Raw genomic sequence first — 27,556 nt, 5'->3', positions numbered from 1 at the left:
TCAGTTGACATAGTATGATAATGTGATAACTGGCCTCTGAAAGATCACGCGTCTTTAGGCGAGACAATAACTTATAATTAGAAATATCCATTATTTGAAATGTGTTTAATAAGAAATGTTCTTCCCTATTCAGACAGGTTTGTGTAAAATTAATCAGTTTCATTTAGTAGGTAAAACGTCCGGCAGCACTTGAAGGCAGCACAGGTCCATTCCCGTTGAGAGGACTTGGCCAATCGAAACGCGTCTTTGCCGTCATGTGACAAACCGACTAGTAAATTACGATTGACTTGAGAGCTGCTGATTGTAGGCTAACGTTACTTTTCGATGTACAGTGACCCGAGGCGGACAACTTTTAGCCGTCGCTGGAGTTTGTTTTCTCTTACGGAAATGCATTTGAGTTTTCACAGACTCCATTGAGCAAAGTTTTGTTTGGATATCGTGTGGTCACTATGTCAGCAAACTGCCGAGCAGGTGAGTTTATATAGCGTCTTTTGGCTGTGCCAGCAAAGCAGTTTATGACCCGGGTCGACAGTTTTTACCGGGGCAGCAGCATCACTGCTGCCTGCGAGCTGCCCGGAAAAAGAGATGTTAAGTCGGGTCTTTCGATGTTATTGGAGTTTTGTAAACACCTCCAATAATTGTACTTCGTAGTTTTCTCATGATTGTGTTTATTTTCATTACTGTTTTCTTTTTATGACAATATGTGGGGGTGCTTTTGTTTATTGACAAATATTGTTAGCTTAGTAGTTTAACAAACAAGCTAGCTAACGTTAACAGCGAAACGTTGATCAGCGTTACAGCCGTTGTTGGTCACGTAAAAAATGCAGAGCGAATCCAGCTGTGACACTAGAAAACATTGAAACCACAAGATATGCTGTGTTTGCTGTGAGCTCTTAACTTTAAAAAGACACACCTGTATCACACGAATAACGATAAGAATGGTGAAGTGATTGCTTACACATGAGTGTGCTGTTTATTTGATTTCAGTGTATAGTCTCGGCCCTTGGTTTAAGTGGTTTCTATATGTGTCTTCAAGAGTCAGTTCTACTGAAGATGAATGAGTTTGGACAGGAGACCACAGACACTCAGACACAATCACATGCCTTATCTTCACCCATCATTCTCTGTTTGTCAGCCATCCAGGGACCAGGGCAGCTTGGTGAGTTCAGGGGCTAGCTGACCTGCTGTACCCCCTGTGAAGGGTGGCAGCTGGAGTGGCTGCTGGGATGCTACGGAAGAGCAGCAGCAGCAGTGGTGGAGGTGGGACGAAGCACACCCAGGGTCAGCCACGACACCTCTCCAAGCCCCACACAGGATCTCTTTCAGCCGGATCCACCAAGACTTGGGATATGGGCCGAAGCTCCAAGAACCCCAATCCTCTGAGCAGCATGGGGCTGACATCTCACCTGGCGGGGGCACCGGGAGTAGACCCGGAGTATGTAATGCAGCTGGTGAAAGATGTGCGGTGGTTCGCTGATGTGTTGCTCAACCTCAAGGAGGCTTTCCACGGTAAAGGTGAGTTCAGGAGCAGCTGGAATATAGAAGTGTTTGTGCGGGAGCTGTTTAGGTTGGTGAAGTGGAACATCGTAAAATGACATAGCTGAAGGCAGAAAATACAGCTTTGAATACCTGTTGTCCATAATCAGTGTTGCATGTTCAATGCAATCTTTGGGTCGTATTCTGTTAAAGTGCTTTGTGTCACTTTCCACTCACCAACTTCAATTTCAGTTGGTATTTCTTAGACATCCTCAACAGCCTTTCAACAAACCCCAGACAGTGGTGAGGAATGTATTGCATTCAGGTTGAGAGAGCAACGTCCATGCCATGATAAGATCAAGAAAGTTGGACTTTTTCCACTTGAGTAAGCCCTTTACTCAAAATGAAATGTGTCTATTGGCCACATGGCTTTCTGGTCTCGTGAGGCTACTGTTTATGGAGAACATATCTCTATCTCCTCTGTGATGGATTTCTCCTTGTGTAGTTGCTGACCATTTGTTTAGAAAGGAGCCCATGCTCTTTGGACTGATGTTTACCAGTGATGCTGTAGATACCTGTAGTTCTCTGCCAGCAAGCTGCATTGTAGATACACTATCTTTGTTTGGCCAGTTGTCCACACGAACTGCAGTTACTAACATGTTAACACACCTACAGTCTTTTAAACAGTCTTAACATGGAGCATTTTTCTTTGACTCATAGGTAGCATATCACACACTGTCCTTATTCTGCTTTGATGCCTTCTTTGCCAACGCCCTCACAATATAGTTGCTCTCAAGGTGCTGTAAAGTGTTTTGGATTAAATGTCCAGGAAGGCTCTGTGTGTAGTTGTGATGTTAGATACATTACTGAAGCTCAAAGTTGCCCATCATTACAGACAGCCAGAACCACCTGTGGAGTGTCAATTTATAGTGTGATAACAGCCTCACTGCTAACATGCCAGAGCGCTTGCAGTGTTGTTAGCATCTTAACAACTACACACACCCACACACCGCTATACACACATGCACACACACACACACACACACACACACACACACACACACACACACACACACACACACACACACACAAGCACAGCAGACGGAGCAGACACAGGTTACTTACTTTCTGTTTTTCTCACTTGGGTTTGATGGCTTTGCTCTTGTTTGCAGACACACACAAACACCCTACCCACACAAACTCTCATGTAGTGTTTAACAAGGCTTCGCAGGAGCATGTACACTGATAGTCACTCAATGTATGCTATATATTATTTTTTAGTATCAGCTAATGTGGGGTTTTTTTTATTTATTAATCACTGAGTCTAGGAATTGTTCGTCAAATTGTTAAAATTAAAGATTTGGTGTTCCCTGAGCCCAAAGTGACATCATAAAACTGCTTGGTTTTTCCAGTTGAAAACTTAAAATGTTAAGTTATTGTCTAATAGCAACGTATTTTGTCAGATTTAGCTTTTTGCTGTCTTTATTCCTGTAGTTATTTCACTAAATTTCCCTCTGTCGAATCAATAATGTGAGACAGCCACTGTTACAACTACTACTGCTCCTACTGTTCTACTAAAAGACACATAGCTACACACATACACTCGTACATGCTGGGGTCCAACTGCAGGTCTGGCAGTGGGAGTGAGTTGTTTAGCCATTCCTCTGGCTGGAGGAGTGAGGCCTCTGTGAGTGAGCCTTGGCTTGCGTCGTGCTGAGTGTTGCTTTGAGCCATCACAAAAACATTCAGGATATTTGCCTCCCAGTTAACAACGGCTCTTATTCAGCAGGTGGGCATGAAATCATACCACATGACCCTATAATGTCATTCGGTTATTTGTCATTCGGATTAGCGGTTTATTTTTGTTGTTCTTTTTCTTGAAGACACTGACTCAAGCGGTCTGGTGGAACAACTCATGCAATATGCTGCTACTGTAATGTGGTTTGCCGTCCAGTCAAAAGTAAACATTGAGTCATTTTTATTTCTAATTGGTCAAACAAAGAATGGAGGAAGATGGTCACGGTTTAAAGCAAAAGTGTTTTGTTAACAGTCCTCCTGGCTTCTAAATGGGGACTGTGATCTGAGACTGCCAACTGCTTTCATTTAAAGCTAGCAGGCAGGCAAACGAGACATCATCTCTGACTTGAAATTTGATTAGAGACTGGCCATTTTGAGCTTTTGACCATACGTTCTTAGGTTTTCTTTGAGTTCCCAGTAGCCCCATACACTATACATCCTGAGCAATCCTTTCAGTTGTCTCTTAAAGACAGAATTTGAGTATCACCTTTGAATGTTTTTCCTTTAGCTGAGCGCTTTTAGGACCATCTTCACATGACCTCCATGTTCAAAGACACAGGTCTTTATATGCCCTATAGAAAATATTTCAGTAACCTCAGTGCTTTTGTTATTAAACATTTTTTTAATTTAAAGCTTTAAAATTTTGTGGTCTCAGGCTTTCTACATAATGGTGATTTGATAATCTTAACCATACTGAGGTATGTCTGTATCTTGTCCAGTGTGTGTATGTATTGACATCCATAACGAGATTGAATTATCGACTTGGGTGTTTTTGTTAAGGGGTCAGGGAGGTTACACAGTCTGGAAAAAGCAACAGTTAAAGCTCTGTTTCCTTCTGATTTGAAACATCCCGTGTCTCTGTTATGGTAAAAACACATTAGATGAAGAATAATGATGGATACAACTCACCTGCAGGACCTGTACATTAGGAGTTTTAAATGGTACTTATTATGATACCATGGTATTGTATTCATTGATACTGCACTTATTTCTAACTTTAAAAGAAATGTAATGTAAAGTAAAAGTCAACTCAAATTGAGCACACGGACAATGCTTCGTCCTTGTTGAATTTTATTAATTGGAAAATATCAGAAATGTTTGCTGAGTTCAGTCAGGTGTATAAAATCTTTGCATTCATTTTCATGAAAAAGTTGTTTTTAAACTAACCCCCAGTGTGGTTGTAGCTCCCATAATGACTACACCGTGTTATTAACAGAGATGTAAACTATAATTCCTGAGAAAATGTTGCTAAACTGAGTTAAGGCAGGGTTACACTTCCTTACACCTCTGTCCAAAGTGTTATTGTTGTGTGATTAGCAGCACGTGTTAGGTTAAAAACAGCCTGACAGCAACAGGTCTCTGTGTGGTTGAAGGAGGCTGCAAGAACAACCTCGTGAGAGAAGTGGGGAGGAGGTTAGTGAGGCACATGTCAGCTCTCGTGTTATTCTTTTCATATTTGAAAGGTCTGTCACTGGAGTACTGTGTGAAACCGACACAATGCTCTTTTTGATGAAAGGCGTGCGCCCTGTTGTGATCAGGCTGTTTTTTTTCCCCAATGCAGAGAGGCAGGTTTGACTCAGTGTGTGTCTCCTCGCTCCGCATACAGAGAAAACTTAGAGAGTTTAGCGAGGAAGATGCTTATTTTTCTACTCAGGGCACCCGCTAGTTATAAGCTGGAAGCACATGCACACGGCATGCTTGGTTGTCAGAAACCAACGGGCGAACTCCCATCAGTGACCGAAAGCTTGAGTCAACTAGACCCTCCACGTTCACACCAACAGCTTCACACATATAGACTCCCCAGGGTCAGATCGTGGTGTACATTTACACTTTCACTCATAACCGGGGCCCCAGGCACAGTGCTTGCGAGAAAAGTTGCCCAACAAAAGTCAAGCTGTCAAAGAATGTAACCCATGAAAAGAATGTGAGGCTGAGTTTTGACCGAGTAAGTGACCGCTGTCCTCATCCCTAGCTTTAACCTCTCGCTGCTCTGCGTCAAGCTCAAAGTTTTTTTTTTTTGTCTGGGTACATTTCACTTAAATAACAAACTGCTGTAATTCATTGTTGTCTTGAAAGGAAGCTGGAGACAGTAGAGAAACACGGCAGGACTCTGACTGTGAATGCACAGCTTGTAGTCACAAAATGAACTTTTTCCAGTTCCCACAAATGTCTGCTGTCAAAAAATGAAAGACAACACAATCAAATAATGGTGCATAGAAATTAATATTTAACTTTTGTTAACAGCGAAGTCAAATGTTTTCCTACGCTGGAATGTGTCTTTAGCTCTTAACTCAAGTTACGCACAGTGTGGCTTAGATTCCTCTGTTGTCAAAATTACAAGCATTTAATAGCAATAATACAAGACTCGTAATTGTACGACTTTTCAGGGCCAATGTATGCAATTCAGATGTCAGGCTGTTTTCTTCATTCTGAGATTTCCATTTGAGCCTGTATTTCTTTGCTTGGTTAATGGTTTTAATCAGGATGAAAAAGGAGTCCTCCACACACAGCCGGGCTGCTGTCCCCCTCCCATCCCCCCACTCTCCTGCATACTCTGCATTCCTTTAGAACAAATGTTCACTTGTAGCTATAGTGCCTTCAATAGACTAATGGTAGGTGTGAAGCAGATTGACTATGAAAACTCTGCTAAAAATCATCCTTGTTAGATTCATGGTCATCTATTCAACTCACAAGAGGTTGTATCGGCAGGGTTGTCATTCTTTAGGAAAAGTGGAAAAATGGTACCTATTTTTATGGAATCCAGCAGAAATAACTCAGTGGAACAGTCGCAGTCCTTGTAATGGATTAAACATGGCAATGTATATTGACTGACTGGTCGGTGGGGGACTCACAGTCTGTGTGTGGCAAAACCGTCTCTTTGGGGAATTTGATCTTTTCACTTTGAACTATGAAGAGTCATTTTCCAAAATGCTTCTGTAGCACAAACTCCTATACTAAGCACAAGTTTCTTCAACATTTTACATCCTTGTTTTGCTCTTTGGTGACCACACAGGAACACGTTTTTTTTTTTTTCTTTCATACAAATATGCTGAAACAAAACTAAACGTGGTTTGCTCTCATTATCAAGCCAAAAACGTTTAGGAATGTGTGTTGAGAAATGTGTGGTGGAAGTTATGGATAGTGTACAGGCCAAGGGGGCTGAACAGGATGAGGTTTTAAGTTTAAACGTCTCTTGTTGCGACAGCAGATAGCCAGCAGGACACTGTCTGAAATTGTATTTCCTTGGAGGTTTCTTTGTTTGACGTTGGGTTCCCTGAAACAAAGTGTTTCATGGCAGCTCTTTTACAGTTCCACTACAGGGTCGAACAAACATCTCACAGCATAGTTGAGGAGCATGAGATCGAAAGCATATTCACCACAGATAAACTCTGAAAGATGTCACCTCCCACTGTACCACAGAAAATGCTCCACATACAGTGTAGTGCTGCATAAGAAGAGACATTAAACATCCTTGAATGAGTAGGAACACATTTAGCTGACTAACAAGTCCTTGTTCCACCATGAAAACTGTGGCCTTTTTCAGCTGTTGGTGTCATCGGGACACTCTGATAAGATCTGGCTGTACTCCAGTCAAACTGCATTGTTCTGTGTTTCACAGTGCCAGTCTGTAACTTGTTGTTGTCAGAAGGGCAGACTTGTTTTTTTTAGAGCAGCATTTGATAAAATGTTCAGAAAGTGTTGTATTTTTGAGGGTCTGTTTACCTTTCTGCTGAGAGTAGTTGTTTACTCATAGACTTGTGTTTCTTTCTGCTCACTAAGGTTTGCATTGGAGTTACATGGTAACTGGAAATGTCACATTTTGTTGAAAATGATTAAAGCTTAGGCTTATTAGAGTCAATGCTGGCATTATGTTCTTTGCAGAGTCCAGTTTTCTAATTTTCACCAGTTTAAAACCCCTGTTTACTGGCCGTAAAAGCCACCACCACTCTCTAAAAAACATATCCAGCAATAGCTACCACAAATATCTCCTCTTCTCACAAGTGCCCCTGTGCCAACTGAAGTGGCCACTTGCAGGTGGTGCCTTCAATCGAGAGAAAAGCCGAATTCAAACACATAATGGTTTAATGGCCTGCTGCTCTTAGGAGAAAGAAAGGAGAGATTTGTTGGGCAGTAACTTTCCCCTGTGATGCTGGAGGATGTTTTTGTGCAAGCTAGTGGTCGGGGTGTGTTTCCTGGGGTGGGATTTATGGTTATGGGCTCTGGATGTTTGTGTAGGAGATTGGTCATGGCGAGGGGTGGATTGGCCAGTGGAGCTCCTGCTAGCAGGGGGACGTCACTGTTGACGATTGGGCAGACCTGCTGAAATTTACAGCTGTGCATCAGGCCTGCACAGAGGGGGCTGAGGCCTGTGAGTCAGGCTGTTGTTTTGTAGAATACCAAAAACGGCTGATGTTATGCTTGTTCAGCTTTGAATCAAGAGGCTCCACAAAACACAATTCCGCTTGTCCTGACAAATTCTTAGATCCCTTGTATATCTGAAAGAATTAGTAATTTCTCTTGCAGTGGTCTAAAACTCTTTGGTTTGGACTGGTTAATGTGTGTTATCTTTCATTATTCTCACCTCCCTGTGTATCCGATACACTGTGATTCACTGTTGATTCAAGAATGTGGTATTGTTGTGCACCTGCCGTATAGTCCCCCAAACATGTCCTGAAGTGTCAAAGAATTAGCCTGTCTGTGAGGCCCAGACCTCACAGAGTGCTGCTCACTAACAGAGCAGGTAGCTGTTTATGGAGTGCCTGCTGTTTACTGTCTGTGTGATGTCTGGGGCCCGCTCTGTCTCCAAACAAGGCATGGGAAAGACTGAGAGGCACCCAGCAATGCTGCGTTTGTTTGGACAGGGGGGGGAATTAGTGTTTGGAGATGGAATCCTGACCAAACAATTCCACCTGTCGCAGATCAGGTTGCAGGCAGCTCAACAATGCGAACAGAGTCTGATACAGCGAGTATTTCATGCTTTCTGGCCTTGTGCTTTGTGATCGAAGAGACTTGTGGATACTGTGCAGATTATTAGGCCAGGTTTCTCTGTGGGAACGACAAGAAATGGCTGTTTCCACTTGGAGGGGAGCATTTGAGGTGATGACTGAGTCATCGCAGAGAGCAGTGCATCACCATCCTGGAATGAGGTAGACAGACACACATCCGAAAGAAAACCTGAAAATCATCTGCTGCTGCGGGTGTAAATCCGTTACCCTCCCTCCCTCAAGAGATGAGGAGGTGGAGGGATGCTGAAGGATAAACGTGGCCTCCCTGGCCTTTCAGAAAAGCCCCGCGGCTGTTTCCCAAGCAGCACTGTGTCACCAGAGCTGCCGAGGCTTGTTTCATGTTGAGCAGATCGCGTGTCCAGACAGGCCAGTTGATTGCCTGTTGTTATCAGTGGGGGGAGAGGAGGCTGTAACCTCCGTCAGGCCACTTGAAGATTTGGATTAGACCGGTCACTCTCTGCACCAGACACACAATGAGCTTTGTTAGACACAATGGGACACCGGCACACAACAATATATGGGGAGACATTAATTTAAAAGGCAAATGTTTGAGCTACTGTATTGTGTTAAAGTTGAATCAGCACTTAAACCTGCTTAACAGTGATACTCCAAACACAATTCATGTTAGGAGATTCTGGGAATGTGTGCAGATCATCTTTCATATATATTCAATTTTAGAGTTTAATTGAGTTTAAGCTTCAAAATGCAACATGTTTGCAGATGATTATAGAATGAATGTTGATGCTTATGTGGACTTTTTCTGTCACTGCAAACTAGATGATAAATGGCAGATTGTAGTTGCATATGGACCACTGATGAAAAGCTTAAGTGAAAGAAAGTGATTCCAGAAAGCTTTAAATTGCCGGACTGGTGACTTTTAAGTCCAAATTAAAGTAACAAAATGTTCTGTACAGTTACGAGCTAAATCCACTTACCATAATTGTATTTTTTAACACACAGCTGTCAGGAGTTTTGTATCAAGAAAGGAAGCATGACCAGCATAACTGTTTTGATGCGATGGATTTGCTCCTACATCCCAGGTGAAACTCTGATGTAGAGCTGAAACAGTTAGTTTATCTTGTCTTAAAAGTGAACATTTGCTGCTTTTCCTTGTCATACATTATAGGTTTTGGCTTGTCGGGCAGTTTTCAGCATAATTTCAGTGTTAAGAGAAAAATGCACACTGTTGTGATTTCGGAAATTGGTTTGTTATAGTATCGCGTATTACGTAGCACTCTCAAGGTTTCACACAACTAGAATTATTTTTCATTGTAAATTTATTTTCCTAAAAGGGAGGGAGGTCTTGTAGAAACTAAATGAATCAGACTGAGCGTGAAGCGTGGCTGGGACACCAACTCATCCCACCACTGTAAAGAAAGACATTCAGCCTTGAGCTGCGTTGGCGTTTGCAGGGGGTCCTGCTTTAAACAATATGGTCCAGCTCAATGCCTCAGCGCTGTTATCTCTACCAAAACAATGGCACGGCCCCCACAATCGGCTGCAAATTTCCAGTGCGCTTTTTGATGCCATTGTTGTGACAAAACCACTCACCGCTGATTTTTACCAGCTTTCTCTCAGCTGTCTCACGCTGCACTGAGCACAGACCCTCTCACACAATTCAAAGGGCAACAATGGTGGTGATCAGTACGAGCTGTCACACACAATCTGACCTTGTTTTGATAACTTTATTCCCATTTCTGATTTTAAATAGAATTCTTTTGTTTGAATTTTTTAATCTGGGCTTCAGGGTGAAGAATTAACAATGATCTAAGGAGCCTAATTGCTCACACGTACACGTGTACAGTGTGGAAATGATGCCATGTGTACACTTGTTTTTGACAATTTAACAATTGTAATGCTGTAGTTCCTTGTAGGCCTCCAGTAGAACTAGGACTGGGAAAGTGTTTTCAATATATTTCTCAGCTCTGCGTAAATGTTACAGCCTGCGTGAAGTGTAAGTTGCTGCAGGAAATATATACAGTATTTGGACGGGCTCAAATGTTGGCAGAGTTGACGCATGAGTGCTTTTAACCGCCAAAGTGGCTCTGCTCTCACCAGTGTGGACATGGTCTTTGTTCTCAATCTGAAGCTCGCTGACAGTGTGTGTGTATCATTAATCGAAAGTGTTGGCTGCTATCTGTTTGTTTCCCACTCCATTACAGTGGTTTAACTCTGCACAGTGGAGCATCTTTGACAGCAGGCAGTGGATGGCGGTAAACAAAAGATACAGCCAATACCAAGCCATTCAAAAATGCCCTTCCAATCCCGCAGATTGGCTCAGGACATCCCCCTGTCTTTGTTGCCACAACATCTCAGCTATTGTGATATCCTCACAATTTGTATCCCTTTCCCCTTTCTGCAGAATAGATTAGTCTAATTAAATTGTTTTCCTTTCAGAGGAAAGGGAAGTGGGTGATCCTGACAAACGTTACTGCAGCACCTTCAGTCATGCTACACGTGCGTCGTGCTAAGTAAAAACTCTCATGTGTACACCTCATTTGGACCAGCTCTCATATGTAAATGGCCAAACCACACGTTTTTGATAAGAACGCCTTCAAACGCCACTGAGCTAACCAAAAATACCATAACTGAAACGAATGGTTAAAAGGAAGGGGAGGGTGCTTAATGACGTCCTATTGTTGCTATCAGTAGGGATGAGGATCTTAAAATGTGTGTTGCAGAGTCAGAGACCTCTTGCCTCGGGCCAGGTGAGCAGGTTAGCCCCCCTCCTCTACAGGACATGTTTTCTTTAATCCTCGGGGGTGGAAGCTTGAGACAAAGATTGGTGAGATTTTGGCCTGCAAGATGGACCCTCATGTCGCACCTGTGTCCTTTATTTGTTTATTTTACATTTGGAGTGTTATCGGGTCTTTTTTGTGGTACGTTCCTCAGTGATTCATTGTCAAAATCTTCCCTAATGTCTACATTAATGTCTGTCATTTTTGTAAAATGCTGTCACAGATGGTCAGGGCGTATGTCTGCTGCGAATTATGTCTCTTCTGCCATGTTTTACACCAGTCAGTTTAATGAGTGTATGTCTTTGAATCAGAGAGGAGTCAATTGCTAACACGCACTCACGCAGGCTCTCATTTTCTCACCCTCTGTAATTCCTTTTAACGTTCCAATAAATTCAGTCTCTCATCTCACCCTACTGGCTGGTGGGGTGGCCTTGATGAAAAACAGATGACTTTTCTGTTTCCAGCTGGTGTCCCTGCTTCTTCCAAAACAGTGAGTTAGACATGAACTCACCTATTGTCTGGTGCCAACTTGCAGAGCCTCCTCTGATTAGCCTGCATCAGCGCGGGAGACAGACTATCTTCCTCTGCTGTTGTTTGGACAGATTCGTCATGTGTCAGGGTTTTCCTTTTGGTTTTCATTTTGCCCAAATAGCCTTATTGTCTGTAAAACAAACTGAAACACTGATTTGACAAGTGTTGGAGGAATACTGTAGAGCACTTAATACAGAGGACCTATACTGTTGTGAAGAAGTGCCTTCAGGTCAGGAAAAGCTTTGGTAAAATGTATAAACACAGATAAATGTCATTTGTACCCTTTGCTGCTTTGCCTGACTCTACAGAAAAGACATGCCTCTCATAGCAGAATGATTCATGTGATATGGTTGGTAAAGTAAGGGGACAGATGTAATCTGAATGCATTTTGTACATTCTTTTCATCCTCAAGTATCATCTTCTGAAACCTCACTGGTAACAGAGAGAAATGGAAGATCTTCCTCATTTTTTTATTTTCACACTGTCTACTGATTGCTGCAGAGAAAGTTGCATAATAGCCACCGAATGTGCCACTTCACTCAACTCTTACATTGAATTTATTCTGCCCTGTTTGGTATGAGTGCCCTTTTAATGGTGTGCATTTTAGAAACTGTGTCATATACAAACTCTGAAAGATCATGCACAAACTCTGTATTTAGTCCGTGTTGAAGCAGAAAAGAAGTCAAATAAAACAATCTGACATTCAGCCGTCACTCTGAAGTCTACCAGGTTTGAAAGATGTCGATGTCGATGGCTTTTGATTTAACCTACATGTTTCACTTGTAACCACAAAAGTACAAAAAGCACGTCATCATTTCTCTATTCATCATCTTCACCTGTCTGGGAATGTTATTACAGTGACTGAGACATGTAACCTGTTTACATAGAAACATGCCTCTTCCGGTGTGCGCAGTGTCACTGCTTGGAGGAAGCAGAAAAGAAGTTTCATCACAGCACTTTTATGCTGCAACAGCTGAGTTAGTCACTGTCACTCAACCACAACCATCTTATACTTTTCATCTGGAGACACAACCACGCACGCAGATAAAACCAAACACATTATGTACTGTATTATTTGCCCTGAGGGTATTAGATTAGATTAAGAATGGCAGCAAAGTTTCATAGGTTCAGAGTGACAAAGAATTTGCCAAGTGTGGCGCAGCAAAAAGGAACGCCAGGAATTCATTTGTCACTGGCTAACCTGTGACTCACTGTGTGCCGTGATAGTGGTGACTTTGACTGATGAGATGTGAATATGTGATTGCAAACTGTGCATGGCTGTTGGGTTTCGGATTTAATGAAGCATTTGATTGTCTTGTCAAGGACTTGATACTTACATGACTGAACCTCTTCTTTTTCCAGAGACTCTGGAAGATCTTCAGGAGGTGGTGCAGGAGCGTTTGGCAGAGTTACTCCGGGTCCTCAAAGCTGTCATCGGCAAACACCAGACCCTCAACTCTGTGGACATCCTGGGTGCAGCTGGAACGGTTATTGCCAAGGTCAAAGGTCAGTAACTGCTCACTAGCATGCATGGACGCACACAGACATACAGGTTCAGTAAACACATACAGGTGCCCAGATGATGCTCAAATATCTTGGCGTGGAATCTCATCGTTGCATTACTGGTTCAGGTTAAGGGTCTACGTCAGTCTTTGAAACTAGTGTGGGAAATATCCTGCAGGGATATTTTATAACTCTCTGCTTAGTTAGAGTTGGCTGGGAGATTTGTTTTTAAAAGGTCACAGTAGGAGAAGTTATTATTCCTTCAGCAACAGATCCCTTTCCCGTCTCCTTAATGAATACAAACAAAAGGAATCTCAGCTCATGAGTTCAATCTGTTAGAAACGCGATCCACTGTAAGGTTATTTCTTCAGTTGACTTGCACAGAAGAATCCGGACAGGGGAGACTACACGGCTGTAATTTGCATTCCATATTTCAGCAACCGCAGAGGCCCTTTGGCAGGACGCTTGTCAGTCAGGCACGTCCACGTTTCTTCATTCTTTTCCACATGTCGTGAGGTGTGCGGCTGTATGATAGCTCACCTGCCCTATCTCAGTGTCTGAGTTGTGATCTACTCCTTAAGAATGCTTCGGAATGCATTTCGGCATCTGCAGTCCACTGTGTGGTGCTTTGACAATGTTTAGAATGCAAAAAGGAAACAAAGGAGATCCAGTATTAGATCAGCTGAAGGAATTATTTGCATAGTTGAGACTTAAATGATAGGACAGACTGTAACCTCAGTGACGGGATGGAAAACGACACCATGACTAATGACTGAAGGCTTCTGTCATTTATACACATTTGCAAAGCCTGGTTGAAGACCGCAGTTTCTGTTACACCAGGTAAAACCCATATGACGAATTAAATGGTACTAAAAAGTGACTTTTTGCTCCAACAAATAGTGATCCAATATGCGGGATCAGTGTCAGTTTCTTTGTCATTGTCACATGAAAATTCAGTTTTTCCACAACAACATTCATCCAGTTACAGCAGCCATATTTTTAGGTGCAACTATAATCCCTGACCTCACGTTAATTTACATAAAAATGATAGCAGTTCTGTTCTACGATACGTACTGATATCACAAATATCAGCAGTCAGTAGGTTTTGAATGGCAACAGTCAGGTAGAGGAAGGAGGAGATTTAAGGCGAACGTCTTACAGTGAAGTCCCAGCAGTCTAACAGGGCTGTGTGTGAAACAGAAAATCATCCATCACTCTCTCACTGCCAGTTTGATCACTACCTCCCTTCACACATGGCAAACAATAAAGTTATTATCCTTTTTTTCTGACTCACAGTTAATCCCTGCTGTGAGATTATAACAACAGAGTTTTGTTGTTGTGGCTGGGATTAACTTTCGCTCTGTCTCAGCCACAGCACTACCCTACTGGAAGTTGTCATTTAAACCTGTAACTCTTGACTTGCTCTACAAACGGCAAACTAGGAGTTAAAATACAATACAGTGTGAATAATACCGTCTGGGTGTGCTCAGTTTTAGACACAGGTAGCTACTCTTCAGTCAGCAGCAAGGCACTGATCTCATGTCAGAAATGCAGCGGAGGACGAGTAAAAGAACAGACCGCCTGCAGCAACAAAGCTGTTTACACAGAGAAATTCAACTCTGTTAAGCCGTCAGAAGCATTATTACGTCATTATATTATGAGGGCATAGTGTATATATACTGTTTGAACATGATAAAGACGTGCCAAAGGAATTTCAAACTAAAACCATATTTTAAAGATGATGATATGGATCGATGTTTTCACTTTCATGTGTGGAGATGATGACAATATCACTTTCAGAGAAGAGTATGACTGAGATATTTGTTCTATTGTATGCTAAAATTGCACAAAAGTAGAGATTCAGTAATGGTGCTGCTGTGCAGTATGGCAGTGTTTGTTCCTATTGGTCCTATTTTACAAGGAAAGCACTGTAAATTAGTCTTGTAGCGCATATCAAGTTGACAAGTAGAATCTTGGAAATTTGCCTGTCCACAAGGGGGTGCCTAAGATCACCACACACCCTGGCCGGACTGTCCCTAATGGCCAGTAGGTAACACAATAGTGACACAGTCTGCGAGCCAGACGGAGACTGAAAAGGAGAGACTGAAAGAGGAATGAATCAGTGAGACGTCAGAGATGAGGACTCAAAGGTTCGGATGATAACAGGCCCTGTGCGCCTCAGTGTCTTCAGAGTGTGTCGTCTCCTCATCCTTGTTGTTCTTTGATGTTTGGTCATGACACCTGGGGCATTTGGACAGCTGCCAGAATTTACTGGAAAACCTAACCCTCCTCCCTCCCTCTCCAAACACATGGTTGCCTAACCAGTTTCAAATGCCACTTGCATGTAGATGTTATCCACTCAAACTATTCTCCTGCTGTTGTTTTCATCTGTCACTGACTGTGGGCAGATTTTAATAAACCTGGAAAAGTTAAGAGACCTGTTCAGCCCCACTTGGTTGTATAATTTCATGCTAGACAGAGACATCCATTGTTTTATTGCCCGTTCTTCTCTGTTTGCGTGTCATCAAAGATGTGATCTTTTCACAGACTCTCTTTGGCTAAAACAGACTCAGACAATGTTTCTTTTCCTGGTCAGGGTGTTCATTTTCCCCCCCTCTTGCTGAAAAACTGCAGGGCACTGCAATAAAAGTGTCAACTTCCACAACTTATTGAAATTCTTTCCCTGCTCTCTGTCCCACTTTGTCTCGGGAAGATGCTGGCAGCTGACACAGTGTATTTGTTTACAGCAATCAATCTTGTATGTGCCTGTCAAAGGCATTTTTCGGTCCCTGTGCAGATAAACCTGTTGTAGATGTATTTAATTATTCCAAGAGAATCATGTTTAGTGATAATGGACGCTCTCTTCTGCATTTAAACACAGTGGTATTTTTAGTTTGCCGACCTGTCACACCACAGAAATCAAGTTGTGTCACGTCAGAATTATCAGAAAATTATCAGGCATTCTTTAACTCGCAAAATAACTCTAGAAATTTTTCATGGGCTAATTGTCCCAGTTGCGGCTCAACCGTGAGAAAACAATAGCCCCTGTACTTGAATGATGCAGTTTCCATATTTCAATCGTGACAAGGGGGGCAGAGCTCTGGAATCATTGTTATGAGACCCACAGGATGTCCTGAGGAAGAAGTCAGCGCTGAGTTGTACGCTAGCATTCAGGGCCAGGGAGGTGCACGGCAGGGAGGCTTGCACCACCACTTCTCTTTTTCGGTGTCCTCAAGAGTCTCGCTGGAACGTGGGGTTGCCTCCCCAACCCAGGATGCCATGACCCTTCTGTGCTTTGTCTTACGTCGGGAATTTACAATTACCCAACCGCCGCTGACATGCATCGAATTTGCTCTCATGAAGAGAAAATGGAAGCACAAGAGCTTGAAAGCAGTCTAGAAAGTGGAAGCGTGTAGAGTTTTTTTTTTCCTCCCCAGCAACTGAATCACATTGTTGAGGAGGTTGACGATGCAAGGGCGCAGGGAGAAAAGGTAAGCGCTGTCACGGTTGTCTATAGAGTTACATGTCACAGAACTCAAGCTGTGTGAGTGTTTCCTGTTGTAGGCAGACAGGAAGTACTCGGCTTAGTTGGATTTCACTGCCTGTGTCTTTGGTTTCTCTGATTACTTTCTGCAAAGGTCTTCTTGCTGAGTAAACTGTTGCCTGACGAGGAAAGATCTGTGCACACGCTCTCACAGATTTGAGACGCTTCGGTGACCTTACGCCTTTAAAATTGCTGATAGTACTACTACTACTGTCTACGAGTTTTATCTACTGTCTGTAGATATTAAAGTAAATATGATTGATGCCTCTTGTATGCATGATCAACATGGAAGGTGGCCCATACGATTTTATAAGACAATGGATGGAAAAGCTGTTTTTAATTTTCCTTGAACATCCATCGACGAAAATCCTTGAAGCTGTTCAGAAGAAGACATTTCTGATTTGGGAGGAAGACGTGGACTATGCATGTTGTTGCCTCAGACTGCCTGTGCTCTGACGGTTGTGGTTTTTAAGCTGCTTGCATATCCTGCTCTTCAAAACTTTTGACCCTGTGTAACCACTCAGGGGGTTGACTTTTTGTCTGTGACTGTAGAGATTGTTAACACTTACCTGAAACAACGCAGCCTTTGTAGAGGTGATAAACCACTCCCCACAAAACTTAACTGCGGTCTCTCTGAAAGAAACTCAAAACAATGCTTTTGGGAGGATTTCAGACATTTAATCTGCATTTAATATATGATATTAAATCAAGCTTTTTGTTTGTCTTACTTGTCGTTCATTTGATCTGTCATCCATGTGTTTATCATATTGTTAAAGCCTCACTGCCCGGCCACATACAGGCCAAGCTGTCTAAATACTTTTGTTGAGTGATTGATTACACGTAAGCTGGTTTGTAATAGAGTTTTTCTTTGGCTGACGTTCTTGTATTTTATCACTCTCCACAGGCGTTAACTTCAAGGAAGTGAACCCAGAAAACACAAAAGCTATATTTGGCGAGATACACACATCCATTGACACTTTGGCATTCACATTCGGCAATGTGTGAGTACAACGTTTGTATGCCTTTTCAGCACTGCTAGGTTTTTATTACTTTTTTGTGTAACAGCCAAGAAAAGCTGAGCTGACTTCAACCAGTCTTTAAACCTTTCATTCATCTTTCTGTACAATCTGTAGCTGAGTTTTGAATTGCATTGCGGTATCAGACTGTAGTTTTCACAGACATCTTCATCTGCACATCTTCCCCTCAGAGTTTCTGACTTCCTTATGGGAGATGTGGACAGCGGCTCAGGGTTGGGGATACCCCAGACCATGCGAAGCAGGGTGAGACACCATCTTCCTTTTCCCAGCTCTCAGGCCAGACACTTCTTTTTTCAAAGCTTTGTTTTCAAACATGACAGTTTTCAAAAGGGGCACTTAAAGTGGCAATTTCACCACGCCTCCATTTAAAAAAGCCTCAGAGACTTACTTTCTGTACTTAATTGGGGTGTTGAAAACCCAGCTGCTTCTGATGTCTGACTTTGATTGTATGTCTGCTATTCCCTCCTTATAATCTGAAATGTCTTTTTCACAGTCTTTTGACAATCTCTCTGTGGATCCTGAGGGATATGTCTCAGAGAAAAGTGACCTTGTGGGTAAGTGTTATTCACATTCTGTCATTTACCTCTGAGCAGTGTGGGTGTAAAATAAATTAATCCTGAAATGTAATAGCTATTAATGGCCGCTTTAAAAACCATTTAATGGTTGCTTTGTAGCTCAGGGCACCCTGGAGTGTCAGCCTGTGAGTTAGCAGAGTGATTTAGGCTTTGGGCTCTTGAGTGCCTGAGGTAGACCCGCCTTAAACCTCTGCTTCCACCCCTGTTATTTCTGCTGCTTTTTTCATACTAGCTGCTCGTTTTCCCCTCGCTGTCCACATATCTGACATTCCTTGCCTGTTTAGGAGTAGTTCCGTGTGGGATGGGAAACACATGGGGTTTGTGTTAAGTCAGATGGCGGGCGGCTGGGAGAGGTGCATCACAGTGTAACCGGTGAAAAGAAAATACCGCTGTTGGACTATTTTGAAAGATGCCCGGCACTTTCATATCCTCCCACGCTGCCAACTTTAACCTTAATGTGTTTCTTCATTTACCTCCTACACGCGTCTGTTGGGATCGTAGAACTGAGAAGCATCAATCCAGCTCTTGGCAACTTTATTGATAGCATGTGTTACACTTCACTTTGTTTTGATATGTGTGTCTCCTCTGCTGACTCTCCAGGCTCAGAGGTGCCGTTGTCACGGGAGGAAGAAGTCGACTTGACCCTGCTGAAGAATGACAGCGGGGTGGAGTCTGCTCTGCTCTACGCCAAGGCCTGGTCCAAGTATGTCAAAGACCTTCTGGCCTGGATGGAGAAACGACTGGCTATGGGTGAGACTATTGGCGGTGCGCTGTGCTGTAAAGGGAGGGTTCATGCATTAGTACGTTGCACTAGATATTATGTGGAAGGATGTGATGATGGATAGCTCCTTAACTACTATTTTGTGGTAAACATTTACCTTATTTTGTATTGTAGCGCAGTTGAAACAAGACGAGGAGAGTTATATGTAAATCGCATTTAACTCAAGGCTGATGGATCTTTTCCAAGAATGACCTCTGAGTCATCACGGGCCTTTTGATTGTCAATGGAGGTCAGAAGTGGCAGAACAGTTTGTGGGCTCTTAACAGCCATTTAGTCATGGCAGCATGGTCTTTGAGAAGAAACTCTACGCAGTCGCTCAGGACTACAGGCTTCAGTCCTTCATACCTGAAGGCGAACCATCAAAATACAGAGATGTTCTTTCTTTCTCTGCACATTATGTATCTGATACTCTCACGAATATCAAAATAATTACAGGAAACAAATCAGCCATTACATCTGGAATATATCCATGTACACAGTGTGATAGAGTTTATGTACACTTATTCTTCAGCTGACTAACTCTTAATCTTAACATGCCTGTAGAGGGCTACAGCTGTACTGGGATCCCATAGGTCCTGCTGATATGTAGTTATTGAGAATCAATTTATTTAGCACTCTAGAGTCTGTTTGCCTCACTGTTTGTTCCACAGTTACATCTACTTATTACCAGTGTATGATATGCATGATACACTGTAAAGCATAATGTAGTAACTACAGTAAGTTCCTGTATCACCTGAAGCTCATGAGTATGAAATCGCTGTTCATTTAGATCCATCATTATACAGTTCGATTAAGTACACTTCACATGCTTTTGTCCAAAATATGGTTCCTTATCGTTTTTTGTACAACTGTTTTTCTTTCAGATATCGAGTACTCCAGAAATTATGCCAAAATGGCCGAGTCTGCAAAGGCCCTGGCCAGTCAACAGGTAACAGAAGAGCCTTTTATATGAAAATTTAATTAGTATAGATTGTTATTGTAAATATATCTATGAAATTATTATTCAGATGTTAATTTGTGTGTTTCATTTCTCCAAGGACTACATGCCGTTTGGTGATATCTACGTTTCCACTTTCAAAAACGACATTGAATACAAACAGCTGCTCATTCAAACCGCAATGGCTCTTCAAACAAATAAATTCATACAGGTAAGTGTGATGAGAGGAAGTTCTCGAAGAAGCACTTAGCTCATCCAACTTCAGACCCTCTGTTTTTGCATTCATTTCAGGCAGTGACTTTGTTTTTCCCATTAACAGCGATGCACATGAAGATTGCACAAAATACAAAAGATTGAAAAGGCCTGTTGTGAAATTCGCTCTCACTGGGAAAATAAGACAGCGGGACTGTGCCTCTTTTGCAAAAGTTAGCACTCTGAAAGTATGATACACAGTTTTTAACACGGGGATGTCACATTCAAGTCAGCAGTTTGTTCATGCCTCTAATCCTCTCGCTAATATCCTGTAACAGTACTTGCCGATCAGGACACAATCATTTCTGATGTCGCCCAAATCTTTATGTCTTCAGTGTAAAGCTTTTGAGAATGTGTACCTCATTATGATCGTTGACTTTTCTCAGCCTCTTCTGGCCCGTAAGAACGAACTGGACAAGCTGAGGAAAGACCTCAAGGAGCAGTGGCAGAGGGAGCAAAAGAAAATGGTATGTAGCGAGTCCCTGTTTAGATACATGCAAGCAGATGAGGCTGTTAGCTCGATAGCAATGCTGCCCGTCTCCCTTTTTGCATTACAGACAAGCAGCATTCCACAGTAAATGTTACAGTGCTGTTATCCCGCCAGGAGGTTGTCAGACACACACATGTCAGTATAGTTAAAGTCATGGCTTCCAATTCTGCAGAAGCACCAAACAGATTTTAAATTTGCATCCTCAGTGACAGATTTTTTTTTTTTCAGTGGTGTCATGGATTAACATTTTCACTATTTCTCAATGCCCTGGCTGTTGACACGTTTTGCTGTGCTGCTTCTCATGCAAGGGTGATCAACCACAAAGGCGTGTCTGATTATATTTATGACAACTGTTGCACATCTACAGTATGTGTTTCGATCTCATGGGCATTTGTGGTTGATCCATGTGATTTTTGGCAGCAAGAGGCAGATGCAACCTTGCGTAAAGCGCGGGCGCTGAAGGCCCAGAGGAGAGAGGAGTACCAGAAAGCCCACTCATCTACCAACCGCTCCCAGGAGGAGCAGTCTAATACTGGTAACAAACAGCTGGAGAAGAAGAGGAGGCTGGAGGAGGAGGCTCTGCAGAAGGTATGCAGGGGAGAAGACAACAGGGGGGAAGTAATCGGTATGATAAATGGCATCTCACAATAATTAAACATGACATGACCTGATGGATGGGGTTATCACACCAGGGCAGTTCATAATAGCATATCCTTGTGTGCCAGTAGGTACTTTGACACCCTGCTCGTTGTCAAAATCTGTTTTTTGCAGCTGAATTTCTGCACACTCGTTGTACTTAGCAATGTAGCATTTCAGCCACATGCTCAAACCATTCCCTGTGTCCATTGCTGTGTCAGGCGGAGGAGGCCCAGGACCAGTACCAGAGCTGTATGGCTGACGCAGGCGTCAGGAAGATGGATCTGGCCAACGCCAAGAGCACCATCCTCACACAGATCCGAGAGATGGTCTTCCAGTGTGACCTCACACTCAAAGCTGTGAGTAGACAGTACATAATATTATCAATCAGCTAACAAAACAACGAAACGAGAGCAGGACTGTCCAGTAACATTCACTTTGTTGTCGAAATATCGTATGAGTAAGAGAAACTAAAACTCGCCGTCTGTTTCAATTCAACTGAAAGATCTTTTAGTACAATGATGTTTGTCTGTCTATATTTGATGATGTGTTTTATCTATTGTTCGGGCAATTTTGTACTACAAAGCACAGAGTTGTTCGTAGTCTCTCAGAGTTTATTCTGACGCCTGCAGACGAACTCCCTCCTTGCTTTACAATCTTTAATCTCCCTTTACAATCACTTGAGTGCTCATTTGCCTGCTCTTTCATTCATTCAGTCGGTGAGTCATTCACTCAGTCACTCACTTTGTTAAATAATCTGTCACTCCGCAGGTGACGGTGAACTGGTTTCAGATGCAGCAGGCGCAGACCGTGTCGCTCCCTGCTCACTACCAGGCCCTGAGTGAGAGCGCCAAGTTGTACGAACCGGGTGAATGCTATGCTGAGTTCGTCCGGAACCTTCCCAAAAATCTGCCCAAAGAGCGTCTGCACTCAGACTCCATCTCCTCTGATAATATCAGGTACTAAAAACTGTGGATGCATGCTGATATTCTGGAAATGATCTCTGTATTTATAATGAGCAATGATGCTGATGCTTTGAAACTGCTTGGCGGCGAGCGAGAAGGTTGGCTTTTGCTAAATTCTGCAAAACGGAACCTCCACAGTCAGGCTTAAACTCCTCGGCTTTGTGCAAGTATTTTCAGTGATTAGCTCATGAAATCTGCTCGCTGCACTCCTTTTATCATGGTTTATTGTCGTTTAAACAGTCATCACACAGCAGATTGTTGCACATGTGGAAATAATATGAGGCAGTCGGTGTTAAATGAGCTCAGCTGAGGCTTGAGTTTCATTTTGGATTAAACTTCAGTTTTAGAGGAGAGTGTTGCAAAATATCTTTAAGTCACTCCCGAGTTCTTCTTTCAGCAAAGGTAACAGTGAGTCAGAGTGGGAGGAAGTGAGAGAGAGAGAATCAAGGAGAGACAGAATGCGTGTTGAATTTGTTGCCCTTCCTCAGGAAATATCTGTGGCGCAGGCAGAATGCAGCAGGGGAGATTGCGAGCGTGAGAGTTTGGCTCTGCTTTAGAGCTGTCCCTAAGACTCTGCTTAGACTGTCAAAGCAGTGCGAGAGTCAGCTTCCTACACACATACTCAGTACCACTAAGAAAATAAGCAATGCTGAATAACTTAGCACTCTAAGTACTATGTTAATGGTAAGATTAATGATGTTGTTGTGGCTCTATTAGGTACAGTAAAGCATAAATCACAGGCGTTGACATAGATTGAAAGATGCCTTTGTGCTTAATTTAGTCCTTGAGACGAGTTTGTACTTGAAATGTTGTGAAGCCACAGATGTGTCTAACGTGACATTATATGTTGAAGTGGTCTGCTGGCTGAGCTCCTTTCAGTTTCTGTTCCTAATCCTCTCCCACAGCCTCAGTTATGCCTTCAGCACTTGCGTTTCTGGAACTTCACTGAGGTTACTCATAACGAATCAAAGAGAGCATTTTTGCTTAATGACTGTTACAAATATCTGTTAGCACCTGTGGGATTACAAAAGCTTGACTGGTCTGCATACAGCGCAGGTTAGGCTGTAAAAGGCATGTTTTTCCCATTTAAATGAATTGGCTGGTTAAATGCAGCAGAGATCCTACAGGTGTGTGCAGTGAGGAGGTAATATAATGCACTAGAATACTCTCAACAATACGGATGCTCGATACAAATTTGGCATAACAGATTGAAATGTGTCATGCTTGCTTATTCATGGCACTCTGCTTGAAGTAGTTATAAATGCTTGGAGTCTTGGTGGTGGGTGTTAGCAAAACAGATTACATGCCAGAAAATGAAAGCCAAAATTGCCTGGTGAAGGAATGTTTGAGGCGCTGGTGTTGATCAACAGTCTTGTCGAATCCCCACAGATGCACACTGTGTTATAACTGAGCTTTGGGAAATCTTGCTCACCGTTGAATTCACCACATGCCGGCTTTATTTCCCCAGGTTTGTGTTCAACAAAAGGTCAGTGGGCAGCACTCATTCCTCCCACGGCAACCTGTCGCAGGCATCCATCACCTCCTGCGACGTGCTGAGTGGAGACGAAGCAGACGGTCCCCTACACCGGCCTGCAAAGATCAGCGAGCGGAGGTCCAACAGCAGCACGGACATACAAGGTGCTCATTCAGCTATTATTGTGAACTCAAGGGATGATCACAGGCCAAACAAGGACATTTACAAGCACTGTCATTACTAACAGACTTCAGAGTTTTTACACACATGTTGATTTCTACATCTTGAAGTAAACCTCAGGTATTGCTTTTTTTTCCAACATGGATGTAAAGTGTTTTAGAAACTGGGTGATCACCGAACCCAAAAGAGTGTGTTTCTGGAGGTTGTAAAGCTGAAGCTGGCAGGCTGTCTGTGAGTCAGATCAGCCTCCAAACCTGCCTGTATCTAAACATGAGCCTTTCAGGGACTTTCCCTGTGTTCTGAGTCATGGAAATTTTCTCAGGAATGAATTAAAACAGTTTTGAGTTGTGTCTTGCTTTCTAGTCACAAGTCTGGAATATCTGTGTGACCACCTGACTCTGAAAATAACTGAAAATGACGCTAAGAATATCACCAAATGGGAAATTTAGCTGGATGTCTTTGTTGTTATTCTGTGTGTGACTGGTGGTCTGGATGTTTTCATGCAGCATTGAGAAGTCAGGCCACGCTGAGAGCCTGGGCGTCCAGCAGCCAGGGGAGCCAGGGTGGGATGTGCAGCGACTCGGAGAGTGCGGGAGGCAGCAGCGAGTCCAGATCCATGGACTCCCCCACTGCTAGTCCAGGTTGGAGGATATTACGTAAAAACTTTTTCTTCAAATGTGTAAAAGGTCTTCAGGGTATTTGCTCATGGAAATGATCAAAGACTGCTTGGGAAAAGGACAGGAAACGAGAAAAACCTCATTTAAGATGACGAAAATAAAAACAGAGAAGAGAAAATAGCTTTTGAATAGAAAATAGATTTTGGTACTCAAATCACAGCCGAGCTAAAAATGGATGAAAGCCCACATGATGTATGAACTTCCTCATTGTACACCAGACCCACGCACCACTCATCTCTTATCACACTTCCCTCTGCAGCTGAAACTACTTGCTGTGTGCAAAGCTATGAAATATTTAACACTAAGTGTACACATGTAGAGCGCTGTGGCTTATCTGTTCCTGGCACTGCACTGGGACGTTGTCTATGGTAAAACTGCACATTCGCAGTTAGCCAACGAACACCGCTATGTACAAATTCATGACTTTTATATTTATGCGCAGGCGACTTCAAACGAAGGCTGCCGAGAACTCCCTCCACTGGGACCATGTCTTCTGCTGATGACCTGGATGAGAGAGAGCCACCATCGCCCTCAGACAATGGTAAGGCGTGTGTGTTTTGTCTTTATGACTGTGTTTTATGTGTCCCCCTCTACCCAGGCAGATGCATGCTGATGTGTATACCAATTTTGGGCTTGTGTCTGCCCTAACATCCAGTCAGTGTGTCCATTTATGTGACAGGGAAGTTAAGGAAGGGAGGGAGAAATGCTGAGAGAGACTACGCACACCTCATATAGTGCTTTTTTATGGGCCTGGCTCTGTCGTGGATTTCGCTTACATCAAATGTTTTTACAATCGGCGGCTCTGCACAGATGGAGGTCATGTTAGTTTTGGCGCGTGGCCTCAGCTTACACTTCCTGCATCTATGCTGAGCTGTCCCAGTCAGTGTACATGTTTATTTTCTCAATGAGAATTTAGCCAGCAGAGCAGCTCTTCTTATCAACCTGCTCTATTTTTTTTTTTTTTAATTCTTGTGAGTTTACAAGTAATCATGTGCTGAATCGCATCATCAGGAAGTAATGCATTAGATAATAGAATAACAGCTCTTTGTGTTTTTATAGCAGAATTTGACCATTTGACTAACTTTGTACGCCTGGAGGGGTTCTGTTGCTTCAGCGGGTGATTCAGTGTCTGTGACTCTTCTGTTTGTTTTGTCCTGATTATCGTATCTTAAATGTCATCTTCTTCTCTGTTATGACTTTCTCACATTGTCTGAGTCAGGCTCTGAATGAATGTGTTAGCAGCCAGGAACGCAAAACTACTGCAAGCTACCATTTATTTAGTGACGTGACGCCAACAAAGACTTTTCTATGTTCTCACAGAGGCTCAGTTTTTGTCGACCTAAGCATGAAGTCACCTGATGAGAAAGCTCCCTCACCAGCGGCTCTGATTTTCAGGTCTGGCAGAGATGGTGACGGAGACGGCCAGCTCTCCCGGTCCCTTCCGAAATGCTCAGATGTCCAAAGCTGCTCAAACCCATAAGCTGAGAAAACTTCGAGCCCCGTCTAAGTGCCGAGAGTGTGATAGTCTGGTGGTCTTCCATGGCGCTGAGTGCGAGGAGGTACAGCATGTATACTCTTTCATCAGCTGCAGAAGTGATATCAATCATTTGGCTGCTTATTTCTTTATTTAACCGTCTCTTCTCGTTTCCTTTGCCAGTGCTCCCTGGCCTGCCATAAGAAGTGTCTCGAGACGCTTGCCATTCAATGTGGCCATAAAAAGCTGCAAGGCAGACTGCACCTGTTTGGTATCGATTTTGCCCAAGCAGCAAAGAACAGCCCAGACGGTATCCCATTCATCATCAAGAAGTGCACGTCTGAGATCGAAAGTCGAGCCCTCAACATCAAGGTAAACTTTCACACAGCGGACTTGTTCATCGTCATCACTTGATATCTTGGATTGCAGTGCTTTCTCAAGGCATACACGTTTCGTTATCTCACCTTCAGTACCGTAGTTTGAGTTATGTCTCCTATGATATGTCCAGACTATCTGTTGTGGTAAGAATGTGTGTTTTTGTTTTTTCCTCGCAGGGCATTTATCGAGTGAATGGTGCCAAATCACGTGTCGAGAAGCTCTGTCAGGCGTTTGAAAATGGGAAGGATTTGGTCGAGCTGTCCGACCTCTCACCTCACGACATCAGCAATGTCCTCAAACTCTACCTGAGACAGGTGCGCCTTAAATTCACGAAACACAGCACAAAAGATACTGTTCTATGTTGTATTGCACGAGTTAAATCTTTATTATAGGAGTCATTTTAGCAAAGCAGGTGGTCTACGATGCTTTTACTGTTACTCCTTAATGCTTGAACTTGGGGTGTAGTTGTAATCTTATGTGTTTGTGCTTATTTAAACACATTTCACACATTTTCCACTTCTCTGTTTCCCTTCTGTGTCCAGTTACCGGAGCCATTGATCCTTTATCGATACTACAACGACTTTATCGGCTTGGCCAAAGAGTGCCAGAGAGTGATTGTGGAGGAGGCCGATAAACCTCAGAGCACAGGAGAGAAAGGCGGGCCGAGCGTCCACCTTAACCGAGTCATTTTCAAGATCAGAGACTGTCTCCGCCAGCTGCCCACAGCCAACTACAGGACTCTGCGCTTCCTTATAGCACACCTCAACAGGTAACACCCAGAGCTCGTCTGTCGGAAGGATTTCTGTCTGCCCCTCCCTGCACAGATACAGACTTTATCATAAGACACAAAGGGAAACAGAGACTTCCCTATAGCACAGAGGAAGTAGCACAAATTACATAAAACTCATGCTCTACTTATAGTCTGATCCAGTCTGTTTTCAGCTCTGACACCACACCAGTGTTTTAAATATGTTCTTCATTCTGTGTTTAAATCTGCTGATTTTCTAGCCTAGAAAGTATTCGGTGTTTCTAATTGTTTAAATAAATAAGTTATTACACATAAATATTTGAGCTTTTAGACGGAAAAGTGCTTTGGATTGGTAGC

At 43.0% G+C, this 27,556-nt stretch overlaps 1 protein-coding gene across 2 annotated transcripts in view; it reads left to right on the top strand.

Moving 5' to 3' along the window:
* Positions 1–316: 316 nt before the first annotated feature.
* Positions 317–27,556, top strand: part of LOC143329673 (rho GTPase-activating protein 29-like) — a 29,831-nt gene continuing 2,591 nt past the window's right edge. The window contains exons 1-20 of one of the 2 annotated variants that reach the window (XM_076745679.1): positions 317–471; positions 1,136–1,515; positions 12,911–13,054; positions 17,500–17,596; positions 17,803–17,875; positions 18,126–18,186; positions 18,808–18,957; positions 19,852–19,916; positions 20,026–20,136; positions 20,564–20,644; positions 21,088–21,255; positions 21,525–21,662; positions 22,075–22,262; positions 23,737–23,906; positions 24,429–24,563; positions 25,042–25,140; positions 25,995–26,158; positions 26,257–26,445; positions 26,628–26,765; positions 26,994–27,220. In XM_076745679.1, coding sequence (XP_076601794.1) covers positions 1,227–1,515; positions 12,911–13,054; positions 17,500–17,596; positions 17,803–17,875; positions 18,126–18,186; positions 18,808–18,957; positions 19,852–19,916; positions 20,026–20,136; positions 20,564–20,644; positions 21,088–21,255; positions 21,525–21,662; positions 22,075–22,262; positions 23,737–23,906; positions 24,429–24,563; positions 25,042–25,140; positions 25,995–26,158; positions 26,257–26,445; positions 26,628–26,765; positions 26,994–27,220 — 2,687 coding nt within the window. In that variant the 5' untranslated portion in view covers positions 317–471; positions 1,136–1,226. Of the gene's footprint in view, positions 472–1,135; positions 1,516–12,910; positions 13,055–16,428; positions 16,543–17,499; positions 17,597–17,802; positions 17,876–18,125; positions 18,187–18,807; positions 18,958–19,851; positions 19,917–20,025; positions 20,137–20,563; positions 20,645–21,087; positions 21,256–21,524; positions 21,663–22,074; positions 22,263–23,736; positions 23,907–24,428; positions 24,564–25,041; positions 25,141–25,994; positions 26,159–26,256; positions 26,446–26,627; positions 26,766–26,993; positions 27,221–27,556 lie in introns of those variants that run through there. The other variant, XM_076745680.1, reaches the window with a different exon arrangement.

Source organism: Chaetodon auriga, chromosome 12, assembly GCF_051107435.1.
Source record: "Chaetodon auriga isolate fChaAug3 chromosome 12, fChaAug3.hap1, whole genome shotgun sequence".
NCBI lineage: Eukaryota > Metazoa > Chordata > Actinopteri > Chaetodontiformes > Chaetodontidae > Chaetodon > Chaetodon auriga.
The sequence above is the reverse complement of the archived record's forward strand: the minus strand, read 5'-3'. Positions and strand labels throughout refer to the sequence as shown.